Source organism: Periplaneta americana, chromosome 17, assembly GCF_040183065.1.
Source record: "Periplaneta americana isolate PAMFEO1 chromosome 17, P.americana_PAMFEO1_priV1, whole genome shotgun sequence".
Lineage (NCBI taxonomy): Eukaryota > Metazoa > Arthropoda > Insecta > Blattodea > Blattidae > Periplaneta > Periplaneta americana.
This window is the reverse complement of record NC_091133.1, coordinates 68524449-68547947: the sequence shown is the minus strand read 5'-3', so window position 1 is coordinate 68547947 and position 23499 is coordinate 68524449. Positions and strand designations below refer to the sequence as shown.

General features: G+C 33.4%; 2 protein-coding genes across 5 annotated transcripts in view; one reads left to right on the top strand and one right to left on the bottom strand.

The window, feature by feature from the left end:
* The window catches only part of LOC138693158 (lachesin-like), a 1789721-nt gene that overhangs the window by 716739 nt on the left and 1049483 nt on the right, over window positions 1-23499 (top strand). For all 4 annotated transcript variants that reach the window (XM_069816848.1, XM_069816850.1, XM_069816849.1 and 1 more), the window contains one exon: window positions 21809-21943. In XM_069816848.1, the coding sequence (XP_069672949.1) occupies window positions 21892-21943 (52 nt within the window). In that variant the 5' untranslated portion in view covers window positions 21809-21891. The remainder of the gene's footprint in view (window positions 1-21808; window positions 21944-23499) is intronic.
* The window catches only part of LOC138693156 (uncharacterized), a 297205-nt gene that overhangs the window by 2234 nt on the left and 271472 nt on the right, over window positions 1-23499 (bottom strand). The window lies entirely within an intron of this gene.

The following is a 23499-nucleotide window of genomic DNA, read 5'->3' as shown; positions in this document are numbered from 1 at the left end:
TTCCGCAGAAGATGTTCCTTTTTCTATTAAAAGCTTCCTTGGTCATTGCTATCCTACTTTTGACATCCTGGCTGCAGCACATGCTACTGCTTATAATACATCGAAAGTATTTCAAGCTGATAACGAACACTGCGGAATTAAAATCGGACTGAATGATATTGATGCCTAATATGGAGAAACGAGAGGACCCAGAAAAAAAATCCAAACTGCGACCATGTCTGTCACAAGTTTCACTCGGATTTTTGAAATGAAAAATCCAAGGCCTGACGGGAACTCGAATTCGGACCGCCTGTCTGATAGGCTGAAGATCTGACCACTGAGCTATCGAAGGGGAAATTATGCTGGTGGTAACTTAATACGTAGAACTTTGCTTATATAAATCTTAAGGAATGGTCACCAGAGGTACAGTGAATGTTACACAGGGTTTCCATTGCTATTGCATCGATAAAAAAGAAGATAGGTATGATAGCACAGCGAGTAATATCCCGATAAAATCTACCTCAGCATGGTTTTTCCGCGCCAAAAATTCCACTTAGACCTAATAGAATTTGAACACGCATGTCTAATATTGAAAGTCAACTCTGTAACCATCCGGCTAATTCAATATTGGGACTCTAAAATACGGAACTGTTCCGCTACTGCGCGCTGTAAAACTAGAATGCTTTTCCTAATCGACTACGGTACCCTACAGCCTGCCTAGTGTAATAATTTAAGCTATGTTCTTTATGGTGTATAGAGTCCTGGGGACATGTTGAAAGTTTAATCAACAAAAGAACAGCAGCGTGCGTTATAATCACAAAACGTAACACTCACATTTATTGCTCCGAATTATATTTCTTCCCCGTCTGGCTTTTTTATTTGAAAATTCATTACACATGTCGTCTAGTTCCGTTGTGTTCACAGCTCTTACAGCGGGAGATGACGGCTAAGTTAGAAATAAGTTTCCAGAGTTGCTGTTGACCTTAAACAAGTTCTTATAACTTGCTTCGCAAGACCCCCGCCACTTTTCTACGAGTGTGAGAAAATAATCATTCTGCTGGAGCCTTTTTGCCAATTGTGTTCTTGTCTGGGAATGTGTTCCAACCCTTGCGACTACAGGAAGGGGAAGAATAAATGTTCACTAAGAAAATTACGACGAAATATGCTTCTCAGTCGAATTCAAAGTCCATTGCTGTAATATAATTATCTTCGATAGCACAGTAATAGTTCTTTATATAAATACAGACAACAGAGAATATAGTCAGTTTTTCGGTGCTTATGTCATAAAGTTCTGATGTATTTGTCTATTTATTTATTCATTTATTTGTTTTTATTAGCCTATGTATTTATAATTTTATTTATCTATTTGCTTATTAATTTTGTCATTAAAAAGGGTAAAGTTCCAATTATGATAGACAATACAAAATTATAGACATGAAAATGAAAAAAAGACAAGAGATAAATACAGATATAAGTTAAGCATTCCTAAGTTCGCCACCTTAAGAAAATTTATTTTTAAATTTATGATGAAGTCATATTTCGAAAGTATAAAAACTCCGTTTTAATATTGACACTAAAGAGCATCTTAAACAAACGTTTCGTAAAGAATGAGGTACTCCTTATAGTGCAAAAACGAAAGAGACAGGAGGATGCAACTGGCGAAGTTAGAACGCATGTGTTTCCTAAGTTCGCCACTTGTGTACAATATGTACTGTAAATTCAAATAATATTTAATATCATAGAGTACAGATGTAGTAAATTCTAGATACAAATAAATGATCGTAGTAGGAATTAAACAAAGTTTTGTCTATCGTAATCTCACTAGAGATTTCGAGTGGAATTTAGTTGACTATTACACGATTAGAAGAATGTATATAAAGATTAAAAGAAATAAAATGTTATGTTTTATTTAACGACGCTCGCAACTGCAGAGGTTATATCAGCGTCGCCGGATGTGCCGGAATTTTGTCCCGCAGGAGTTCTTTTACATGCCAGTAAATCTACTGACATGAGCCTGTCACATTTAAGCACACTTAAATAAAAGAAATAAAATACTCTAATACAATTAAATATTAATTTAGTTAAAAAATACTAAACTGTCTTGAAAATGTATTATTGTACCACATCATTATAATTATTCAGCTATATGGCAGTAGTGTTTTATGATCAGCTGTTTTTTATACCAGTTCTGCCAACTACACAATCTTCATTGAACTCTATGGACGATTACTATTCAAGAAGACTTTGTTGATTCAGTTTCATTTTTATTAAAACAGTTGCATTCCATACATTATCAATATATTAAAAAATCTTTGATACATGACTATCTATAATCTCATACAGTACAGCAGAAGCTACAACATAACTTAAATATTATAAAAAAGATAAATTTATTTATTTATTTTATTTATTTATTTGTTATTTTGCTAATAATTGTAACATAAATTATAAAATATACAGAGAAACTTTAGCTCGCCCCTGAAAGAGTAGAACTCGTGCTCAGGGGCGGATTCCTGAATTGAAATTAATAATTATACAATACAATTATAATTAATAATTATACAATACAATTTGCAATTATAATATATAAATTTAAATTTACAATTTTTCAATTTTTATAAAATCCTTACATAACTTTTTAAATTTAATACTAGAACTATTATAATTTACAAGATTAGGATATTTAAATATAAATTTGTTATATATTTTTGGGCCTAAATTACTACTATGATTAAATACTGTAACAGTGTTGCATTTTGGTTCAGACAATCTTAAAGAAGAGGTTTAATTAAGTATGATGAAATAAACATGAATCATTTTAAAAGGTATGATTGAAAGTACAATGTTTGCAAACAAAGAAACAAATTATAGGGAGATGATAAAAACAAATAAATGCTATGGAGGTGACAATAAAATGCTAATGAGGTGGTAGGAATTGTAGGATAAGCAGCCATGATTGGTTGAAATATGTCGTTACGTACCGTTTTTTTGGTCAAAAATAGTATGACGTAATAAAATTGTAATAGTCATTAATAAATTACCACAGGATTAATAATTTGAGTGTTCTTTTACCTATAAATTATCTAAAATAACACTCATTTAAATACTAAAATTAAAATGTAATCAGTTATTTAAATTGTCAACTGTTCAAAACGATCTCAGAGAAGCAGCAACGAATGATCCTAAGTTCGCCATGGAAGAAGCTGCAGTAGCGAACTTAAGAAGAGATCCAGCATTTAATAATAATATCATAAAGCAGTACAATCCTATAGTAAATATAATTCTAAAAAATACAGCCAGAAAATAGGCTGTGAAATTGTAGATTATATTCTATAAATGCATTGTTTATTCCGTTGAATGCAAGGAATACTTACGGATCAAATCTCATACCGGCAACCACAGTTAACACAATATGGCCACTACCTCATGGAAAGAGATACTGGTAATGCATCTTGGGTATTCAACGAAGTTCTAATGCATCAAGTTACTGCTGGCAACGTTTGCCAAATATCGTATCTTAACGAAAATGACGAGTGATGAACTTTGGAGACCTGACGAACTTAAAGATAGCTACTACCTGCTTTAAATACAAGATAGAAAATGTAAAACTTAAATAGTAACAAATAGGCTGGTAGCAACGTTACATTAAATTGACTAGCTTCAATAATTTAATAAGAAAACTTTATTTTTAATATAACAAATGCTGAAATCTACATCCCATAGCCTATTTTACGTAATTAATTAAATTTATATTAAAATTGTTTGGAGAATTAAAAGAAGGAATAAATTATAAGTAATCAATGACCAAAAATGTCTCAATTACGTGTTATAAGCCTAACATTTGTCACTTCAATACCGAGTAGTTAGGCAAACTTCGTTTGTATAGACCGTTATTCAAAAAACAGGTTTAGCTCATGCAAATGTCGTCGTCCTTTTACTGTCGCGAATGTCGAGGAAATAGTGTGTATTTTCCTCTTATTCGAGAGTGGAAAGGTTTTATTTTGCGTAATAGGAAGAGATAACTCAAGCTTAAGGAACGTTAAGATTAGAGAATTAGTATACATCTCACTTCCATTCAGAGCAATTGAATTTAGTTCCTGACAATGCAATACACATTAGAAGACCGACTCTTTGTTTATGATACGCGTATTACGAAGAAATTATACTTGCCATAAATTTACTACACTACAACACAACTTTACTTCGTTCTCAAAGGGAGCCATGCTACGTATTTAGCCTATCACTCTTTGAAGTCCATCACATTGTATCGGATATGAAATTGCGAATCTTGAGTGCATAAGATATCATAGAACCATTACAACATTAACGGCAATAGAGGAGGATATTCTTCTTCTTTAAAGTCAATAAAACTCTTACATAATGAAGATGACTTAATTGTACTTTTCCACAGTAACTGTGATGCTAACTCAGCGCACATTAAATGTTATTTAATAGGACAAGAATGTTTTGTAAGGGATTTGTACGCATATTCATAATCTGTTGCAAGTTTCACATTTAAAGCAATAACTATTCATGAGTGTCATACTGAATTATTCAAGCTGATCTATCATTCTGGAAGCGTGGCTGATATTAATAAACTAGTTCCTCGATGAACCCAAACGCATAGCATTATTTTGGCTCCGAGCTGCAGGTTGAAAGGTTAACCCTTCAGTAATCGTGTACTTTTTCATATCGTATTCAGTCGCGTGGGGGACAGTTGTCACCCAAGTTATATTCTTGCTTTAAAGAATTAATTTGAACATTTTTTTTCAATATCAGTAGTTACATAAATTTGTTGCTACGGAGTATACAGAGTTTATTTATAAATAAATATGAAATACTTTCAAACATAATTAATTAATTTATAATTTATAGATAATTATTTGTGTAAATTTCAAATATTCTCTACATTTACGTACAAAATTGCAACTCTAAACACGTTTATAATCCTTTCTTTGTTGTGAAAATCTTTTTGTACAAGAATACCTTAACAGATTGTGTTCTATTGTCCTACTTTCCTTGGATTATCCTTCAAAAGTCTTCATATCTTTACTTTCTGCAGACATGTCTTTACAATACCTAGTTATTTACGAGCAATTTACACAGATACCTCTCAAATGGTCGCCACATATCCGTTTTGAATATTTCACAAATCATTTCTAGTCATTTGTTTTGTCTCCAGACCTACCAAATTGGTAACAAGAGCCCCTGGATCCATTCCTTTGTTCAGGGGATGGCGTAGCAGATTCTTGAATTCTCAGTCATACATGAGAACTTCTTATAATCTCTGAAGGAATATGATAAAAACGTAGATGCAGAATCTTTCGAAGTTCAATAGAACAAAATTATTCCTAAATATATAGAATATAACTCACAAAGTTATAGGCCTAATGAATACTTACCGAAACTTCGCAGAAACCGTAACGTAAAAAGTCGCGTGGTTGACTTATTGTCACTCAGAAGAATATAACCTTAGCTACGCATTTCTACGAGCAACTTAAAGACTGAAACTAAAGTATGTTAGTATGTGAGCTTGGTTTTGAAGATACCTAAAATCTCACGGTTGTAAACCCTTTCTATAAATACAACAAAAGAAAAGAAACACGCTGGTTGACAGGTGTCCCCCATGCGAGTACTGAAGAATTAACACCTCAGTTCTTTCAACATTATCCACGAAAAATTTGAAAGAAATTCATTAATTGGAATAAATATTATTTCTCAGTTTCTAAAAATGAATCTTAGAACTAAGGTCTCATATCAGCAATGAACATTGCTGAGTCCATTACTAAAGCAGGAAAGATTTCTTTTAAGTTCATGATGAGTGTTAACAGAGGACTGGTATGTGGAACAGCAATAGAAGTATCGGATGGAGTTGGCTTTAGAGCAGTGATCATCATCGCTCGCTGAAATGAGTAAAGGGTAAGGAGTGTAACGAAATATGCTCCGTCGTGTAGAAGAGACAGGGAGACAGTATACCCACCAGCAGCCACGGATGCACGCTAGTGCCTTTCTTATCTGCGGTTAAGAGACGCTAGTCCGAAGGTGCAGTGTGCTGGTGACTGCTGCTTTAGAGGTGTAGTACAGACTTTCTATTGCTACGTGGTTTGCATACCTGTCACTACTACTCCAAATAGGCCGAAATGAAAGAAAGAAATATGAATGCTGCAAGATGGAAATATCCGAAAGTAAATAGCTTGCTGTAATTCGAGGGCTTAATGTGCAATTAACGTAACTACTACAATCGACGTGTAATTCACAAAACAATTTTTGATAGGCAATATGCTTATTTCACATGAGCTATACCATATGTTTTGTAGTTATGAATTGTATTATATACAACACTGTTCGGAACTGGGTTACAATTTTATGTGACCAAGTAGAAGAACGGATTATTTTCGATTGGCGTAAAAACCTAAAAGTGTCAATTTTTGCAGTTATGTTAGTTTCACAGTATGACCTCCAATTATTGTTTTTTTAATGCAGAAGGACGTAAACCGGCTGAAATCCAAAGCAGTATGTTTGCAGTATATCAAAAGACATGCCTAGGAAACCAGCTGCAAAGGATTGGTGCGGGCGGTTTCTTTTCGGTCAAATATATCAACAGGACAATTCACGACCAGTCTCAAGGCTATCAAGTCAAATTAAATATCTTGATGCTCTTGCCTAAGAAAAAAGAAGAATAACAATAAGCGAACTTAGTTTATTACCGAGAATCAGTAAGAGAAGGACTATAAATTTCTCCACAAATACCATTACAATACAGACTATAGAAAATGCCGAATTATATGCTGAATAAATCAAACGTAGAATATAATTTATGGAATTAGTGAATAAATTAAATTATAATAGAATAGAATAATCGATAAAAATGTTTGCTAAATTATGTATAGGTCTACAGGGAGAAAAATACAAGAAGAAAAAAGTGAAAAAAATTGAGAAAATGAAATACATTTCTCATGTCTGATAAATATAAATCCTAATGAAGGGATAGAGGAAAATGTATTACTGTTAGACACATAATGTGATAAAATGCATATTTGGAAATTTACATCTATGCACACATATATTATATCGAAGAAAGGGGATCGCAGGAGGACTACGTCGACTTTTGAAATTACAAAAAGTAAATAGTACCTACTGTGAACTAATTGGACAAAATTGAGCTTATGTATTTTATACTATTTGGCTATAAGAATACAATATGTTCGCAAATTAGTATTACGACTTACAAATGGCTTTTAAGGAACCTGGAGGTTTACTTCCGACCTCACATAGCCCGCCATCGGTAATGCAGTCTCTACCATCATATCCCATCTCCCTCAAATCCATTTTTATATTATCCTCCCATCTACGTCTCGGCCTCCCCAAAGATCTTTTCCCTCCTGCTTCCCAACAAACACACTATAATTATGCATTTTTGGATTCGCCCATGCGTGCTACATGCCTGGCCCATCTCAAACGTTTGGATTTAATATTCCTACGCAAATTTGTATTAACCTAAATTTTTTTTTCGATGAAGAAAAGTTTATGCCATGCTAATTACGACGAAATTAACTCTCGCTTGATTTGTAAGAATGCTCTTTCTTTCACATAACTGTTGTAGGCTAAATGTAGTGAATTCTCACTACAATACACAATATTATATGATACTGTAATAAAGAACTCAGGAGCAACAAAAAGTTGATCATGGTGATAATTTGTGAATGATAATAATGGTGATAATTGTGAGTGGTGGTCATAGTGGTAATTGTGAGTGGTTATTATAGCGGTAATTATGAGTGGTGATAATGGTGGTAATTGTGAATGGTGGACATGGTGGTAATGGTAAGTGGTAATTATTTTAAAGTGAGCAGTGATCATGATGATACAAGTAAGTGATTATCATATTGGTAAGGGTGAGTAGTGACAGCGATTACAGTGGTGAAGGTTATTTTGACTGTAATGATGGGCGGTAATATGAAATAATCATGAAATGTGAGTTGTTATAGCCACAGTGGTGAATGATTATTATGATAGTGAATATAGTAATACTGGAAAGTTGTAGTGATGATAATGGAGAGTGGTTATGGAGAAATGGTTAGGTGATGATGTAGAGCAATTGTGAGTGATGAAAATGGTGAATGCTTAAACTTGTTCTAATCGTTTTTTTATTGGGTTATTTTACGACGCTGTATCAACATCTAGGTTATTTAGCGTCTGAATGATATGAAGGTGATAATGCCGGTGAAATGAGTCCGGGGTCCAGCATTTGCTCGTATTGGGTTAAGGGAAAACCCCGGAAAAAACCTCAACCAGGTAACTTGTCCCGACCGGGAATCGAACCCGGGCCACCTGGTTTCGCAGCCAGACGCGCTGACCGTTACTCCACCCAGGTGTGGACGTTCTAATCGTGAACAATGGAGATAGTGGATGGGGATTTTTTCTTTAGTTGGTTATTTAACGACGCTGTATCAACTCCAAGGTTATTTAGCGTTGATGAGATTGGTGATGGCGAGATGATGCCTAGGATTCGCCATAGATTACCTGTCATTCACCTTACGGTTGGGGAAAACCTCGGAAAAAATCCAACCAGGTAATCAGCCCAAGCGGGGATGGAACCCGGGCCCGAGCGTAACTTCTAACAGGCAGGCAAACGCCTTAACCGACTGAGCCACGCCGGTGGCCTTGGTGTGGAGATGGTGGAGGAGAATGGTAATGGTTGCAATGATGAATTGTTGTGTTGTTAATGCTTAGGGATGATTTTAACTAACGTTACCGGTAAACTGAATGTCGGTAGTGATGGTAACCGTGTATGGCTGTAGTAATTGTATATTGATTACTGGTGATGATGCAGATGATGTGATGATAATTATTATAAATATGATTTTGGTGATTAAGATGGTGATCGGAATTATGATTATAAAGCTCATTCTGACGAAGATAAGGCGATTACTGGTAGTAAAGTTTAATGTTTTCAAGTTACGATGACAAATTATGTAAATGAAAATTGAAATAAACAGAAAGAAAATGACTCTTTTGAAAAACCTTTGTTCCACTTTCTAACGTATTAATGACAACAAATTTCTGTTCACTTCATAAGTTTACTAAGGCAATATCGAAAAAAACGGAGTAGAATAAATGGGCGCTACTTTCCACAAGTTCGATTCCGCTCGATATACTTTCATCTTAATGAAACCGATCGACTATTGATAATTCGTTAGTAGGACATTATTTTAGAATTATCTGAGGCCCATATTCAAAATAGACGCCACACTTACGGATGAAACTTTTTCAATACTTGTATGTCACTTTGATGTCATATGTAATGCACTTCAAACATTAAAAGAATATAGTAGGCCTACCTGATATAAGAAACGCAATGTAATTCTGTGACGAGTAGATAATATTTATACCATATTATTAGTAAGTACATTGATGTCATTAACAAAATTAGGCCTATATTGAAATATTCAAACATAGTAATGCTTCGGAGCCAAAAGTAAAAAAGATAGAAAGATTATCAAAACTAATTTAGCTTATACTACCCAATTCAATTTATCTCATATCATTCCACGAAAAAGGTAAAAACTAATGTAAATATTAGTTTCCTTTCTTAAGTGTTCTCCTAATAACACTCTGAAAATGCTAAGCAATATGATACTTAGGTTAAAAATATTATTTCTTTAAGACTCACTTATTGTTCTTATTAGATATATGCAGGATTTCTAAAACACTTACCAAATTATAATTTTACAAATATTATATTAGGTACATTACATTTCACACACACATAACATATTCTCTCTCTCTCTCCCTCCCCCCTCTCTCTCTCTCCCTCTCTATCTACCGGTCAAATTTTTAGATCACTATCACACTATGATTTGTGGTTAAAACAGGGATTTAGTTTTGAATATTCTATTTTTATTTATTTTAGTGGGTTATTTTACGACGCTTTATCAACATCTAAGGTTATTTAGCTTCTGAATGAGATGAAGGTGATAATGCCGGTGAAATGAGTCCGGGGGCCAACACCGAAAATTACCCAGCATTTGCTCATATTGGGATGAGGGAAACCCCGGAAAAAACCTCAACCAAGCAACTTGCCCCGAACAGGAATCGAACCCGGGTCACCTGGTTTCGCGGCCAGACCTGAACAAATCGAGTGCACCGGTTTCTCAAAATTAACGTCGGAGCATAGGTAAGTACCGTGATAGCAATTACAACTCACTCATTAGGATTCACCCCTGATTTATTGAGCTATAGCCGTTTCAATGATTGAATCCTAATTCTATAGTCATCAAAGAGCCAATTGGCAAGTCTTCTAAATTGAGACAACTGATCGGGTCGTATTAAAAGAGATAAAGAAGAACTAGGAGTTAGTTTAGCAAAACGTAAAGAGCTAGTATCAGTTAAGGATTCTGTATGATTTATTCAATAAAAATGATTAGAATTATAAATACACTACCATAGCCTGCATAAATTTAGGGTACTTTCACAGTTTTTGTTCAATTATGAACTAAAAATTTAAGATATTTTAATTTTTAACTATTGCAGATTACAGATAAAATGAGAGGAAGGTGCAAACTCTTGGTGAAATGTTAGAGAAAACAGGAGTAGTCTACCGCGAAGGAAAACCTCTATATAACTTCTTTTACTAAATGAGAGAAGACATTTTCAATAGACATTTTCCAAATTTCGTCTGTCACTTGTTTAATTCTCATTAAAAGTCATTAGAAGTATTGTGCAGAAAGTTTTGTAAAGATGAGAAAAGTTAAAAATTTTATGGAAATATTCGTTTTCAGCGTTCCTGTCGCATATAAATAGCATATTGTACTATTTGTAGATAAAAGGAACGCTGAAAAACAGTATTTCCTTAAAATCTTTAACTTAAAGTACGAAAATTACTGTATTAATAATGAATATGGACGCTCGTCCTCCGACTTTCCGGTCATAGGAATTTTTCAATTGTCATTCCCGATACCTAGCAGGTTTATAATTTACAAATAAGTGACAAAATTTCGTGTTGTAATTTACGTTGCTTACACAAATTCGTAAACTTCTTATTGCTTTTTAGTACTCGTTTTTTGGTTCACCTCTAGAAGTGTACGCCTTGACGTCTATGTAATTATTTTTCGTTTGTTATTACTTTTTCCATTCATTTTGCCAATCTCTTTCACGCTTTCTATACTCATTATGTCTTGTGCACACGTCTATTTCGTATCATATCAAGGCACAACTGAATTACTATTTTCCAAATATATTGCAACCTTTTGTGGATTGTAATAAAATCCCTCATGTAGGTTATCTAGCTTATATGTACAAAATTTTCTTTGTATGTAGGGATGGACTCGTTCACAGTGTTGAGTTTGTCGCATATGACGTAAGTGTTTCCAAGGTGACCGTAGTCGAATGACGTCACCGTAATCAAATCCTTTCATTTTTTTTCTTCTAGGCCTAATGTAGGTCGAATATACTGTAGACGTTAAAGGTGCTATGCATAGACATTTCGCTAGCCCGCGCTACGAGCGTGCTAAACTAGCCCCGGCTATCGACTGAGTACTTGTACAGGATTCATATATCATATCATATTATATCATATCACATATCATATCATATATCATGTATATCATAAGGGAGAGTCGGGTAGTATCGGACATCGGGTAACATCGGACAGTGCGTTTCTTTCATCTATCACCATAAGGTAGTACCTGAATGACGTGGTTACGTTTCTATATGCGACATCACAGAAACGTAACCATATCAATCAGGTACTATCATCGTGTGGTAGATGAAAGAAACTCACTGTCCGATATTACCCGACGTCCGATACTACCCGACTCTCCCCTATATCATATCATATCATATCATATATCATATCATATCATATCATATCATATCATATCATATCATATCATATCATATATCATATCACATATCACATATCTTATCATATATCATATCATATCATATCATATCAAATACCATATAACATATCATATATCATATCATATCATATCATATCATATCATATCATATCATATATCATATCATATCATGTCATATCATATCATATATCATATCATATCATATATCACATCATATCATGTCATATATCATATCAAATATCATATCATATCATATATCATATCATATATCATATCATATCATATCAAATATCATATCATATATCATATCATATCATATCATATCATATCATATCATATCATATCATATCATATCATATATATCATATATCATATCATATCGCTAACACTGGTTTATGAATACGAAAAACGTTAGTTCGCTGATCATCCACCGGAAGCCCGCGCTAAGAATGTCTATGAATACGGCCCTAAATGTCTAAAATAAGTTGTGGATTCTTTTCAGAAATCTGAAGACACTGGGAGTACGACGAAGGGTGCAACAAGCCTACAGAGCGAAATTGACGCGGTGTAGTTCGTTATTACACCCTATTTCCCAGTGAGATTCTATACCGGTGCATTCAGTGGGCATTGCATCTGGTTATCTCCGATTATTTTGTGTTACTAGTTTTCGCTCACCGAAAGGAAATCGGGGCATAGCAAATACCCCAGCCGATCGGAAATTATACCCTTGAGGGGAGCAATTTATGGGGATCAATAATATGTGCATATAGGTTATCACAACGGACTGGCGTACTGGATTATTATCCACTCTATTTGCGTGATCTGCTTCACACTTGTACAACTGACCTCATCCAATACGAGGATCCATGCATCGTTTTTCGTATTCTAAATTGCTCATACCTCGTTATCACTTCTTCTATTTTCGTAAAGTTATTGTTTATACCGCAGTTATCTACACTTCATCCAATTATGAACAAAGCAGTAACTCCAAATCTCATAATATATACATACAGTAAGTAGGGATGGAACTTCGGACACCGAACCTATGAAGTTAACAACGTCGCGTGTTATACAAGTCATGTTGTTTACATCAAGTAAGGGTGGTAGTACAGGGACCTCTACTGAACACCTATGCTTGAATCAATAGTTTGGCAACTAAAATAAATAGATTATAACCAGGCAGCGCATTTCTGTTCCCAAACGTTCAGCCGTTCGAGTAGTTTCTTCTGGTAAATCTATTAGATCACGTGAGTGCATGATTAGGGTAGAATTGCGAGCAGGTGCGCAGAGACACAGATTATGAATCAAACACCAGTTACGACTACATTGTGATCTGATTCAAATACTGAGTAAGTTGTATTTTCATTCAGACTTTTGTGTTAATATTATTTTAATTTACCAATCTATGTTATATTGTATTTCATTTTGATCTGTATTTTTTTTTTAATAATTTTGTAAGTGGGTTCGCCTTTGAACACACGTTTGTGCCAATGAGATGTAGCTAGAGCTTAATTTAATTCAGCTTTTGTAAAATACACACTTTCTGACATCAATATTTCTTTTTTACTTCCTTTAGTTAATGTGTATCATGTTTACTATTATGTTCTATAATATATTAAGTTGTATGTAGGTGCTAGTTCAGTATTATTATCTATCTAATTACATTTCTTGTCATATGTAGCACTACTATTTTGTAGAGCACTAGTTTCGCAGTGTTAGTGCGTTTATGTGGTTAAAAAGTAGCTGGACAGACCATTTTAATTTAGTAGCAGTATCACTTACAGTTGTCATGCTCCATAATTATTATTTTTTATTTATTTTTTAAATGGGTTATTTTACGACGCTGTATCAACATCTAGATTATCAATTATTATTATTATTATTATTATTATTATTATTATTATTATTATTATTATTATTATTATTATTATTATTATTATTATTATTCATCGTCACTCCAAGGATTAGGCAATTGTCCGTTCCGACTTCATAATTCATCAGCCCAACGTTTTCTAGGTCTCCCGACGTCACGCCTTCCTCTTACTTGATAGTTTCTTGCTAACAATGGATATCTCTTCTTACTCATTCCATTCATGTGTTCAATGCACTTTTGTCTATAATTCATGACTTTATCCAATAAAGGCTATACTTTTAATTCTTCTCTTATATCCTCATTTCTAATTCTATCAAGTTTTGTACACCCTTTAACTTGTTTGAGGAACCTCATCTCCGCCATTTGTATTCTATCTTTCTGTTTTTCGTTGGAGCCCAAGTTTCACATCCATAAAATATTGTGGGAATTGCCATGACCTTATACATTTTTACTTTTGTTTCTTTTCTAACTTTATTTTTTAACGTTCTCTGTATTGTTCCACATACCGTCTGAAATTTATTTAGTTTAGAATCAATATCTCTTTCCATATTGTAACTAATATTACAGCCCAAATATTTGAAACTAGGAACCTGTTCTATATTTCGATTTTCTAAAATAATTTTGGATCTCACTGGATATTTTCCTCTAAATGCCATTGTCTTTGTTGTTTTTTTACTGATATCTTTAGATCATATAATTTACACATATTATTTAATTCATGTAAAGATTTCTGTAAGTCATCTTCATTTTTTCTGTATTATGATTAAAGCATCTGCAAACAAAAGATAATTTATATATACTTTATTATCTACTCTATTATTATTATTATTATTATTATTATTATTATTATTATTATTATTATTATTATTATTATTATGTACCAAACTAGGTTATATCTTTCGTAGCATCAGGACGTAAGCATATAGGATCAGAAATTAACCCTAAAATTCCAGGATATACTAACCGATAATTTTTCTAACTTGTTTGGAAAAGCAAATGCGCTGCCTGATTATAACACACATTTACGAAAGCGACTTACCTCATTATCTTCGTTGCAGAAAATAGTGATAGAATTTAAATAAAAATGAATTGTGTACTTTAAGTGTTACTAATTTTGTTACAATGTACAACTGTGTACGTTTATAAGTTGTCAAATATAAACCTGTTCGATTGTCACTGAAACAATGTTTGTACTAAGAAAATATTCTTTAGACACGCCACGATGTTAGTGGTGCGAATTTGAAACAGTTTATATTTATTATAATGTTGTTTTGTATTATCTTGTGCCTGTTCACTATTTAACGGGAAACAGTCCTGCAGATGTGAATAAGTTAGTCGTGATCGTGGGTAATTCTTGAAGTATTTCATAGGTGAGAAAGTTTTTCGCATAGGTTGGTTGTCCCAAACATAGCCAGACATTTGAAAGAACCACTCCACATTATGTGGAATCTTTTTTGTATCTTCTGCCCCTCAAAGACTATGAATTTCTCCTTTTAAAACAAATATTTCAGACCTGAAAAGGACTGGAGATCTATCAATCTAAGTTTCTCACAAGCAGCCATATTATTGTCTTGAATAATCTTGATTTTTCAGGTTAAATCCACACTGAATTGAAAGGGGTTGTACACAATGAAATACGGTAAGACCTATTAGGTTGCTAAAATAGTATAGTGGATGGATAGGAACACTGTTCCGGCTGTACAACAAAGTTAGATTAAAAAAAAAAAAAAAATCTCAGAAGCGTTCGTGCTCGAGAGCACATCTTTACTCCCATGACGAGAGCACCAAATATTATTAAAAGAGCACCAGATTGAGAACGTCTGCCGTATAGGGTGCTGCAGGACGAAAGTCCTCCTGAATTGCGATCAGTCAAATTATTACTGTGTGTGAAACTCTCTGAGAAACAAGAGTTAGTCTGAATGAAAAAGCGGAGTGAATTTTCAGTCCAGGTATACCAAAAGAATGAATCGGGAATGTCCCTAATAATCACCAGTTTTAACAGATAATTTCCATGCATTAGTGGGCTACGCCAATCGGATCTCCTATAGATCTACTGCTCTTGTGAAATACTTTCCCGCCCTACCTTCACAATTCTATGAGGATGAACGTTGTAATAGCACAGTCTAGTATGTACAGCCATGAAGCTCAATACGTAGTAAATATGCATCCATAGACAGTTCCTAACCACTAGGCTCGCTAATATCGCCTCATTACAGACAATGCAAAATTGTACCGGCACAGTCTATTGTTCCTAGCATCCTCACAACTCAAGCTTCGTGACTGTATATACTAGACTGTGGTAATAGTGTATTCGTTTATGTGGCTGGTTTCTTCCGTTAGTAATCAACTAAACTATACAGTCACGAAGCTCAATACGTAGTAAATATGCATGCATAAGTAGTTGCTAACCACTAGGATCGCTAATATCGCCTCATTACAGACAATGCGAAATAGTACCGGCACAGTCTATTGTTCCTAGCATCCTCACAACTCAAGCTTCGTGACTGTATATACTAGAATGTGGTAATAGTGTATTCGTTTATGTGGTTGGTTTCTTCCGTTAGTAATCAACTAAACTCGCATGCCACTCTTTCCAGGATTTTATTATGAATTTGAATGATAAAAATAGGATAAAAGCTAAGGTAAAGATACCATATTAGATGAATGAGATTTGTAAAGTTGATGAAAACGTAGAAACTCAGGAGAAAAGTCCTAGACTTGGATCGTGTTCACCGCAAATAACATTTCAACCAGATAGGGATGGAAATCGAACTCGTTTTCGCAATGATGAACCCTTTTCGGCACGAACTATTAAAAAGGCTAACTTGTTATTGATATTGAATGTAACGTATTGTTTTATTTTCAATCAACTACACAACAATTAGGACGAAAAAGATTCTGTTCTCTCTTTCCCCAGTTCAGAGGCGACATCATCATCTACAGTCCTGGGTCAAACTGAGTGTTCAATTTGTAACTTTCAAATGAAATTTCGAGGTTTGCGGTTATCAGCTTCAGTGACAGTATATTGAGCTTTGTGGCTTGCGGGGGCGTCATATTGAAATATAGTTTTGTAATAAAGCGCATTTACGTTGTGATATTGCACAATTTTTATGCTATACACAAGTCGACAGAAAAAAGCGACAGAGGATAGCATCCCTGTCATTACGTCAAACATTTACGTTACGACTTGGGTGTTATTGTGATATTTAGATTTGTAAGGAATTATTTACTTTTTATAACGATTGTGAATATGATTGAGAGTGAAATAATTTGATTGAATATATGTGTTGTATTAGAAATGATTAATTTATCCTTTATTTCTTTACTGAATATATACTATATATCTGTGCAAGTATTTATAATGCAATAACTGTGATTCATCTGAATTGGTTTGTTGGAGAACCGTTAGTATGGATCTGTGATAAGAAAATTAAGAAATATAATTCATGCAAGGAATTAAGTCCATCCCACTAGCAAATACCGTCTCACTGTACAGGTCATTTATTGTTTCTTGAAACCAACTTGCGCGTGAGAGGAAGAAGAAAGTGGACTGGCAAGCTTCCCTTCCTCGCTACGCTTTCACTTGCAGCTAGCAAGCAAAATAATCCTCACTATAAGTTTGTTACTGTGAGCTACGGGCACACATGCATTTGGTTTTACAAAATAACAAATGGCCTGTAAGAATGCAAAACTTTGCTAAGCAAGTGATGTCTGAATAGTATGGCGTAATGCATTTCTTTTGCTCAGCAACTGATGTTAGATGTTGCAGTTTATTCATTGACAATCGAGCATAAACGTTTCACTCTCATCCATTTCAAAGCAAGTGACGTTAGAAATAGCGTTATGTAATCCAGTGATGTCAGATGTTGAAATTTTCGTAATATTTTATTCATTTCAAGCTCAAGCATAAATTAATGTTTCACGTTAAATATATTTAATTTAGTTATGTATTAAATATTATAATATTAATTTTTTTCATGAATCATACAAAGCACAGTTTGATATGTCATTTACGTAAGACCAAAACAATATTATTTCAAACTTAACATTATTATTATACTGATCGACATTGTAAAGTAGGTTTATCAGCAATACTTTCTCACTAACCTCTTGAAGGTAAAAAATTATTTGTTTCTTTTATATATACGAAAGCGTTGTGGTAATATTTATTCCTTAGTTAACATATTCGATTTCTTTACATTGTGTATATTTTGTCAATCTTTTCTGGACAGATCTCAAAAGATATTCTAAAATTTCATGTCAACAATTAGGATGTAAACATATTTTCTCTTTCCCTTCCTTTTACATAATTGTCCATTTTCGTCCTGTCCTTAGCCCATCGTCTCCAAAATGCAGACATAACTTCAAATATCATTAAGTATATAGGCTAATTCTTTGTGAAATATTTGAAACTGTTGTAGTTGGTAGTACATTTTTCTTTTAAAGTTCAATATACAGCTTTTACAGAAACCATTTTTCGACAAGTTGCGTGAAATTTGTGGTAATTAAAATATTTGTATAAGAAATATAATCAGATTTCTTCGGTTTACTATACAATTTTCAATTGTCATTCCTTTGCGATTCATAGAAACAAGTTGTTATGAAATGTCGTATTATACGAAATTAGGAAGTTCAGTATTCTAGGAAACAATTTTATGTATAAAATATGTTTTGGGGCTGAGCTAGGAACATGTAGGTTTCCTCTGCCGTTTTTATTTCATTATTTCTTAGTTATAAATTGTGTAAACTCTTTTTTTTTTCTCGCTTCGCGACATTGGAGCAGTAATTTCTCTTTAAGTAGTAATTCTTCCAATTACACACTTTTAAAACTTGAATTTATTTTCGTGTGTACATTGCAGATAAAATCAAGAAGTTCCCTCAAGGAGGCTAGATTTTCTTGGGTATTGCTACTGTGATACTCCGTGCACTCTGATTATGAAATCACTCACTACTGGTTTGTCACCTCTCGCCGCAATTCATCTGTCGGTGTGATTCCTGACGCACATGACGTCATTCAAATTCGTTATCAGAGATTGGAAACAACCCTGTATAATCGCGAATTTTACTGTCAGCGTTTCGGTTTACTTTTGTTTGACACGACTTGGTACGGCCCGGTGACTATATTCCAAGCAGCAGCGTCGACCACCGACGTTAGTCTACCGTGCGTATTATCCAGTTGTCCCAAAATAGGTATTGCACAAATCAAATGATATCAATCAGTTTTTTTAAAAAGTGTACCACTACTGTGCGAAAGACGTTCTGTGTTTAGTCTCATTTCCTTTTTTTTTTATTATACTTTGAACTTCAGTCTAATGTAAATTAAAGTTGGAGGTCAGTTAAGCCGCGGAAAGCTGAAAACCAATGGTTTCGTTGTCAAGCGCTCGGTGTTAGAAGCCAACCAATCAAAACATCAACCAACCATTAATCAATCATCAACCAGCCACCCATAACTCAATGGATAAATTTTCCGAATGTTTCCCATATACCTTCTTACCATCTCAGAATTGCCTAAGTAGATATAGTAGATCGTAATTGAAAAATTATGTTTATACTAAAGATATTGAGAATTGTGATTGTATTACTGTATGACTCGAGAGACTTTGCTCTGTTGTGCGCGCAGTGTAAGGACCGCGAGGTCAAGCACGCCATGAGTGATACCGTTGCATTACTCCCGTCTCTTGTTGTTCTTGATACGTGCTTCAAGAATCGATCGGAAGCTCAAGAGTCCTCATGTTGGCCGCCCTGTTGCCTTAAGTAATTTATCTGATGTATACTACCGTCAGAACGGATCCGTTGGTTAATCCGCAGCCCGAGGCCTCCCCTATCAATCTGTCGGTTTAAATAACTTCCTAGCTTTTGATAAATTTCCAGCTGAACAGTCAGCAATGCAACGCGCCCTCAATTCTCAAAGCTGGCTTCGGTTACGAAAAAGTACAGATTGTTTTAAAATGGAGAGGTAATAAAGACAGTGAACAGAACGACGCCTTTAATTTATCGCACTGTCCATTATTAAATTCTTGAAAAGAAAAAGCTTTAATACTATCAGAACCAATAAACTATAAAAAAGGCATAATTTTGGTTATAGCAAAGTGGGTATGGATTTAACAACAGTGTTTCGATATTTTAAGTGAACAACAAAGTTATACAGAAACTTAAAAGTATATGGTTTCTATTAAATTATAAGAAACTTCAAAGTTTTAAATATCACAAGTAGGTGTGTTATATTTGAGCCGTTCAGAGCAAAAGTGGTGTAAGTCAAAATTGGGTAATGAGGTTTAAAGTAAAAATTCTGTAAAATACAGTGCAAAGTAGCAATTAATATGGTATTCTTGCTATCCACTGACTACTAATAGTTTGAATAATTTGAATATTAATTGCTACTTTGAGCTGTATTTTACAGAATGTTTGCTTTAACCCTCATTACTTATTTTTGACTTACACCACTTCTGCTCTGAACGGCTCATTTATTACAATATGAGATTAGAAAGTTGTCAAACGAAGCACCAGATCGAGTTGGATAACCAGTGGAGTATTGTAATAATATGAGTTACGATAAGTATATATATCGTAAAACGTTTTATCGACTTAGATAATAAATTTTTTTTAATAAAAATAATTATATTAATTTTATTACTTTTGAACATGTCTTTATTGGAGAGGCGACTGTATTATTATTATTATTATTATTATTATTATTATTATTATTATTATTATTATTATTATTAGGGCCAGGAAGTTTATGCCCTAAAAACCTACTAGTATGCATGCAAGCATGTCTTTAAAAACATTAAAATACAATAATAATAGTGGTAATAGTATTCGTGGCTAGGGGTGGATTAGGGACGACACTTCAGCATGTCAGTTTGGCAAATATAAAATTTATCTACAGAGTTACATATTCGAACCTGGTCGTCCGCGGGTAAAATTGTATCTGCATGTTCTTTTAATTTATTTTATTTTAAGTGATGAATCGTAAGTAATGTAATTAATTTCAGGGGGTTATTGTTTTTTTTTTTTAGATATTTCAAACAAAAAAGTTGAATACAATTTATTTTGCTCGTTTTTGCTTCCTTATCGAGATAAAAATTGTTTTATATTTCATAGCGTATTTTGGAAATCTATTGATTTAATTACCAATATGCTCAGCTAATTCAAGAAAATAGTGTAGTATGATTATAAATTATTGAAAGTTTTAGTTTTGCCCTTTAAATGTGCAGAAAATTTATCCGAACAACTGTAACATTGTAAAATTTCTTAGCAGAACAAAAGTTACATTTCTTCAGTATATGTATATGTTAGCCTACAATTAAATACTGAAGAAGAAGTAACAGACAACACATTACTACAATCTGAATTTCATGTATGATATTTTTATTTAGTATCCTAGTCTACGTACACATAGTTTTTAATGATTATTATGGTTTTTAAATGATTTTAACTTATTTTATTTAATATGGTTATGTTTAAATATGTCTATAAATGACAAAGACTTTCACATGAATCATTAATTTTAATTAAGAAAAAACGTATTAAAATATACTTTATATTAAATTGATTTCAATATTAAATGTCAACTTGATAAGTCATATAGACGGGAAATAATATTCTTGATTAATCAAAATTATGAACTTATCTGAACAACAGTCCAAAATGAATAATTATACATTATATTATTTTTCATTTTAAAGAATTATTACTTTGTAGGCCTGCATATTCTACATGCGGATTTGTCATGTATTTTATTGTCATATTCCAGGGGTTTGTTTAAGACAGTTAAGAAAGCGATTGTGAAATATGAGGTTAGGGCTATACTTATACATTCACATTATATAGGAAATTGTTATAATATTGTCTTTAATTTTTGTCCTCGCATCTGCATATATTCTTGGTGTTTTTTTTTTGTCTGATAAGGTGTGTACAGTGTATCTCTTGGAAGGGAGAGGTACTTTTAGGTGAATTTAGGACTTATTAGTATTTATAACAATAATGTGGACCTATATTACCGGTATTGCTGTTATTAATATTTGTAAAACATTTTGGTAGGCCTACTGTGTCTGTATTATTAACACTATCAATTCTCGATCTCTTACAGTCTGTGGCCTAATGACATAGGTCGTTACCGGATGTGACGCATGACCTACAGAGGGCAGACATCTTGTGCACATTTATTTCAAGATGGCGCAAATTTGGACTTGCGTCTTAACGCTATTTAGCGTGAAGTTAGTTGGTAAGTACGTTTACATAAAATTTATCTATTACCTGTTAATATTGGTTACGATCTTTTTCAACATTGTATTGATCTTACTCAATTTTTAAAATACGACCAACAGCTTTATTGCGTATTGATTACAAATGTGGCAGGTAATTTTTATTTATTGTGAGTAGGAACTAACGTAAAATCGTGAATATTATTATAAAAGTACTAGAATTAAAGTAAAAGTTCTTGGAATTCCTTCAATTTATGTTGAATGGCAATATCCTGATTTAAATTACAGTACAGTAGTAAGTTGTCGTTGCAATATATAAAATCGATATCTTATTTTCTATTTCACCGAGAACATACTTGGATAGTTATTATTATTTATTTTTATTTCGTCATCAAATTAACAAGCAGAGGATAAGAATGTCCTTTTAGAAGTGGCAGAATATACGCTTATAATAATATTATAGAACTTCTTAGCGAAATAGCAAAAGTAAAGTCTTTTGTTACAGCCAGAAAAAAATAATACTATATTGTTCATTGCTGAGGAGAAGCGAGTGGAAGGAATACGACCGTTATGATATGGGTGCTGATTATGATAAACATTACCCATATAACTATTTTAGCAGCCATTGACAATATGTGTGTGGAAATTTATATATATATATATATATATATATTGATTTTGATAAAACAGCTATTAATATTTTCTTAATCAAGTACAAATTATAATTAAAAGCTTAACCTTTCATTTTCTGAGCACAAGAAAAATTAGCAGTAACTGATTATATATTTTTAATGAAGTGTACCGATATTATTTCACATAACGCAGGCATTCATATCACCCGTCATCACATATGAAAGACTGATCAGCCTAATGCACTTTCCAGCCAACTCGTATCAATTTCTGTATGCTGCCATCTAGCGACTGCAAAAGAAGTCACGTTATAACCCTGTTGGAATTACATGGAATAATAACTTGCTGCCTGATCACTTGCATATCTGATTTCCCATTCCCTGTTATGAAATGGCAACATAAGAAATACAACGAACTCCAGAATCTTCACTGTCGAAAATGTTTTTTTGATAACGACCGCTAAATGGAAGTACTGATACAAGCTATTTCTCAATGCAATTCCGTCAGGATTATAACATAACTTCTTTTGTAGTCGCTAGATGGCAGCATAGTGGAACGTAAAAGTTGTTGTCTTGAAAGACAAGTGCATTAGGCTGACCAGGACTTGCAGCTATACTTCCATCTAGCGGTCGACACCTAAAGTTCATTTTCAACAGTGGAGATCCTAGAGACTGTTCTCTTTTGTATGTTGCCATTTATAACATGGGAATGGCCAAGCTCATGTATGTGTGTGATCAGATATACTACTAACAAATTTGATTCCTGCCAATTCAATCCGCTCTCTTGTTCTGATGTGTCACAAACAATGACAAGACTAGAGTTGATGTTCTTTATATTTTGGCATTTTATGTAGGCCTATATCAATGTAGGTATTATTAAAATCATGAAGAAATTCAATGTAAGTTCATAACTCTTCGGAACTTTCCTTAAATTCGTCAATGAAAGT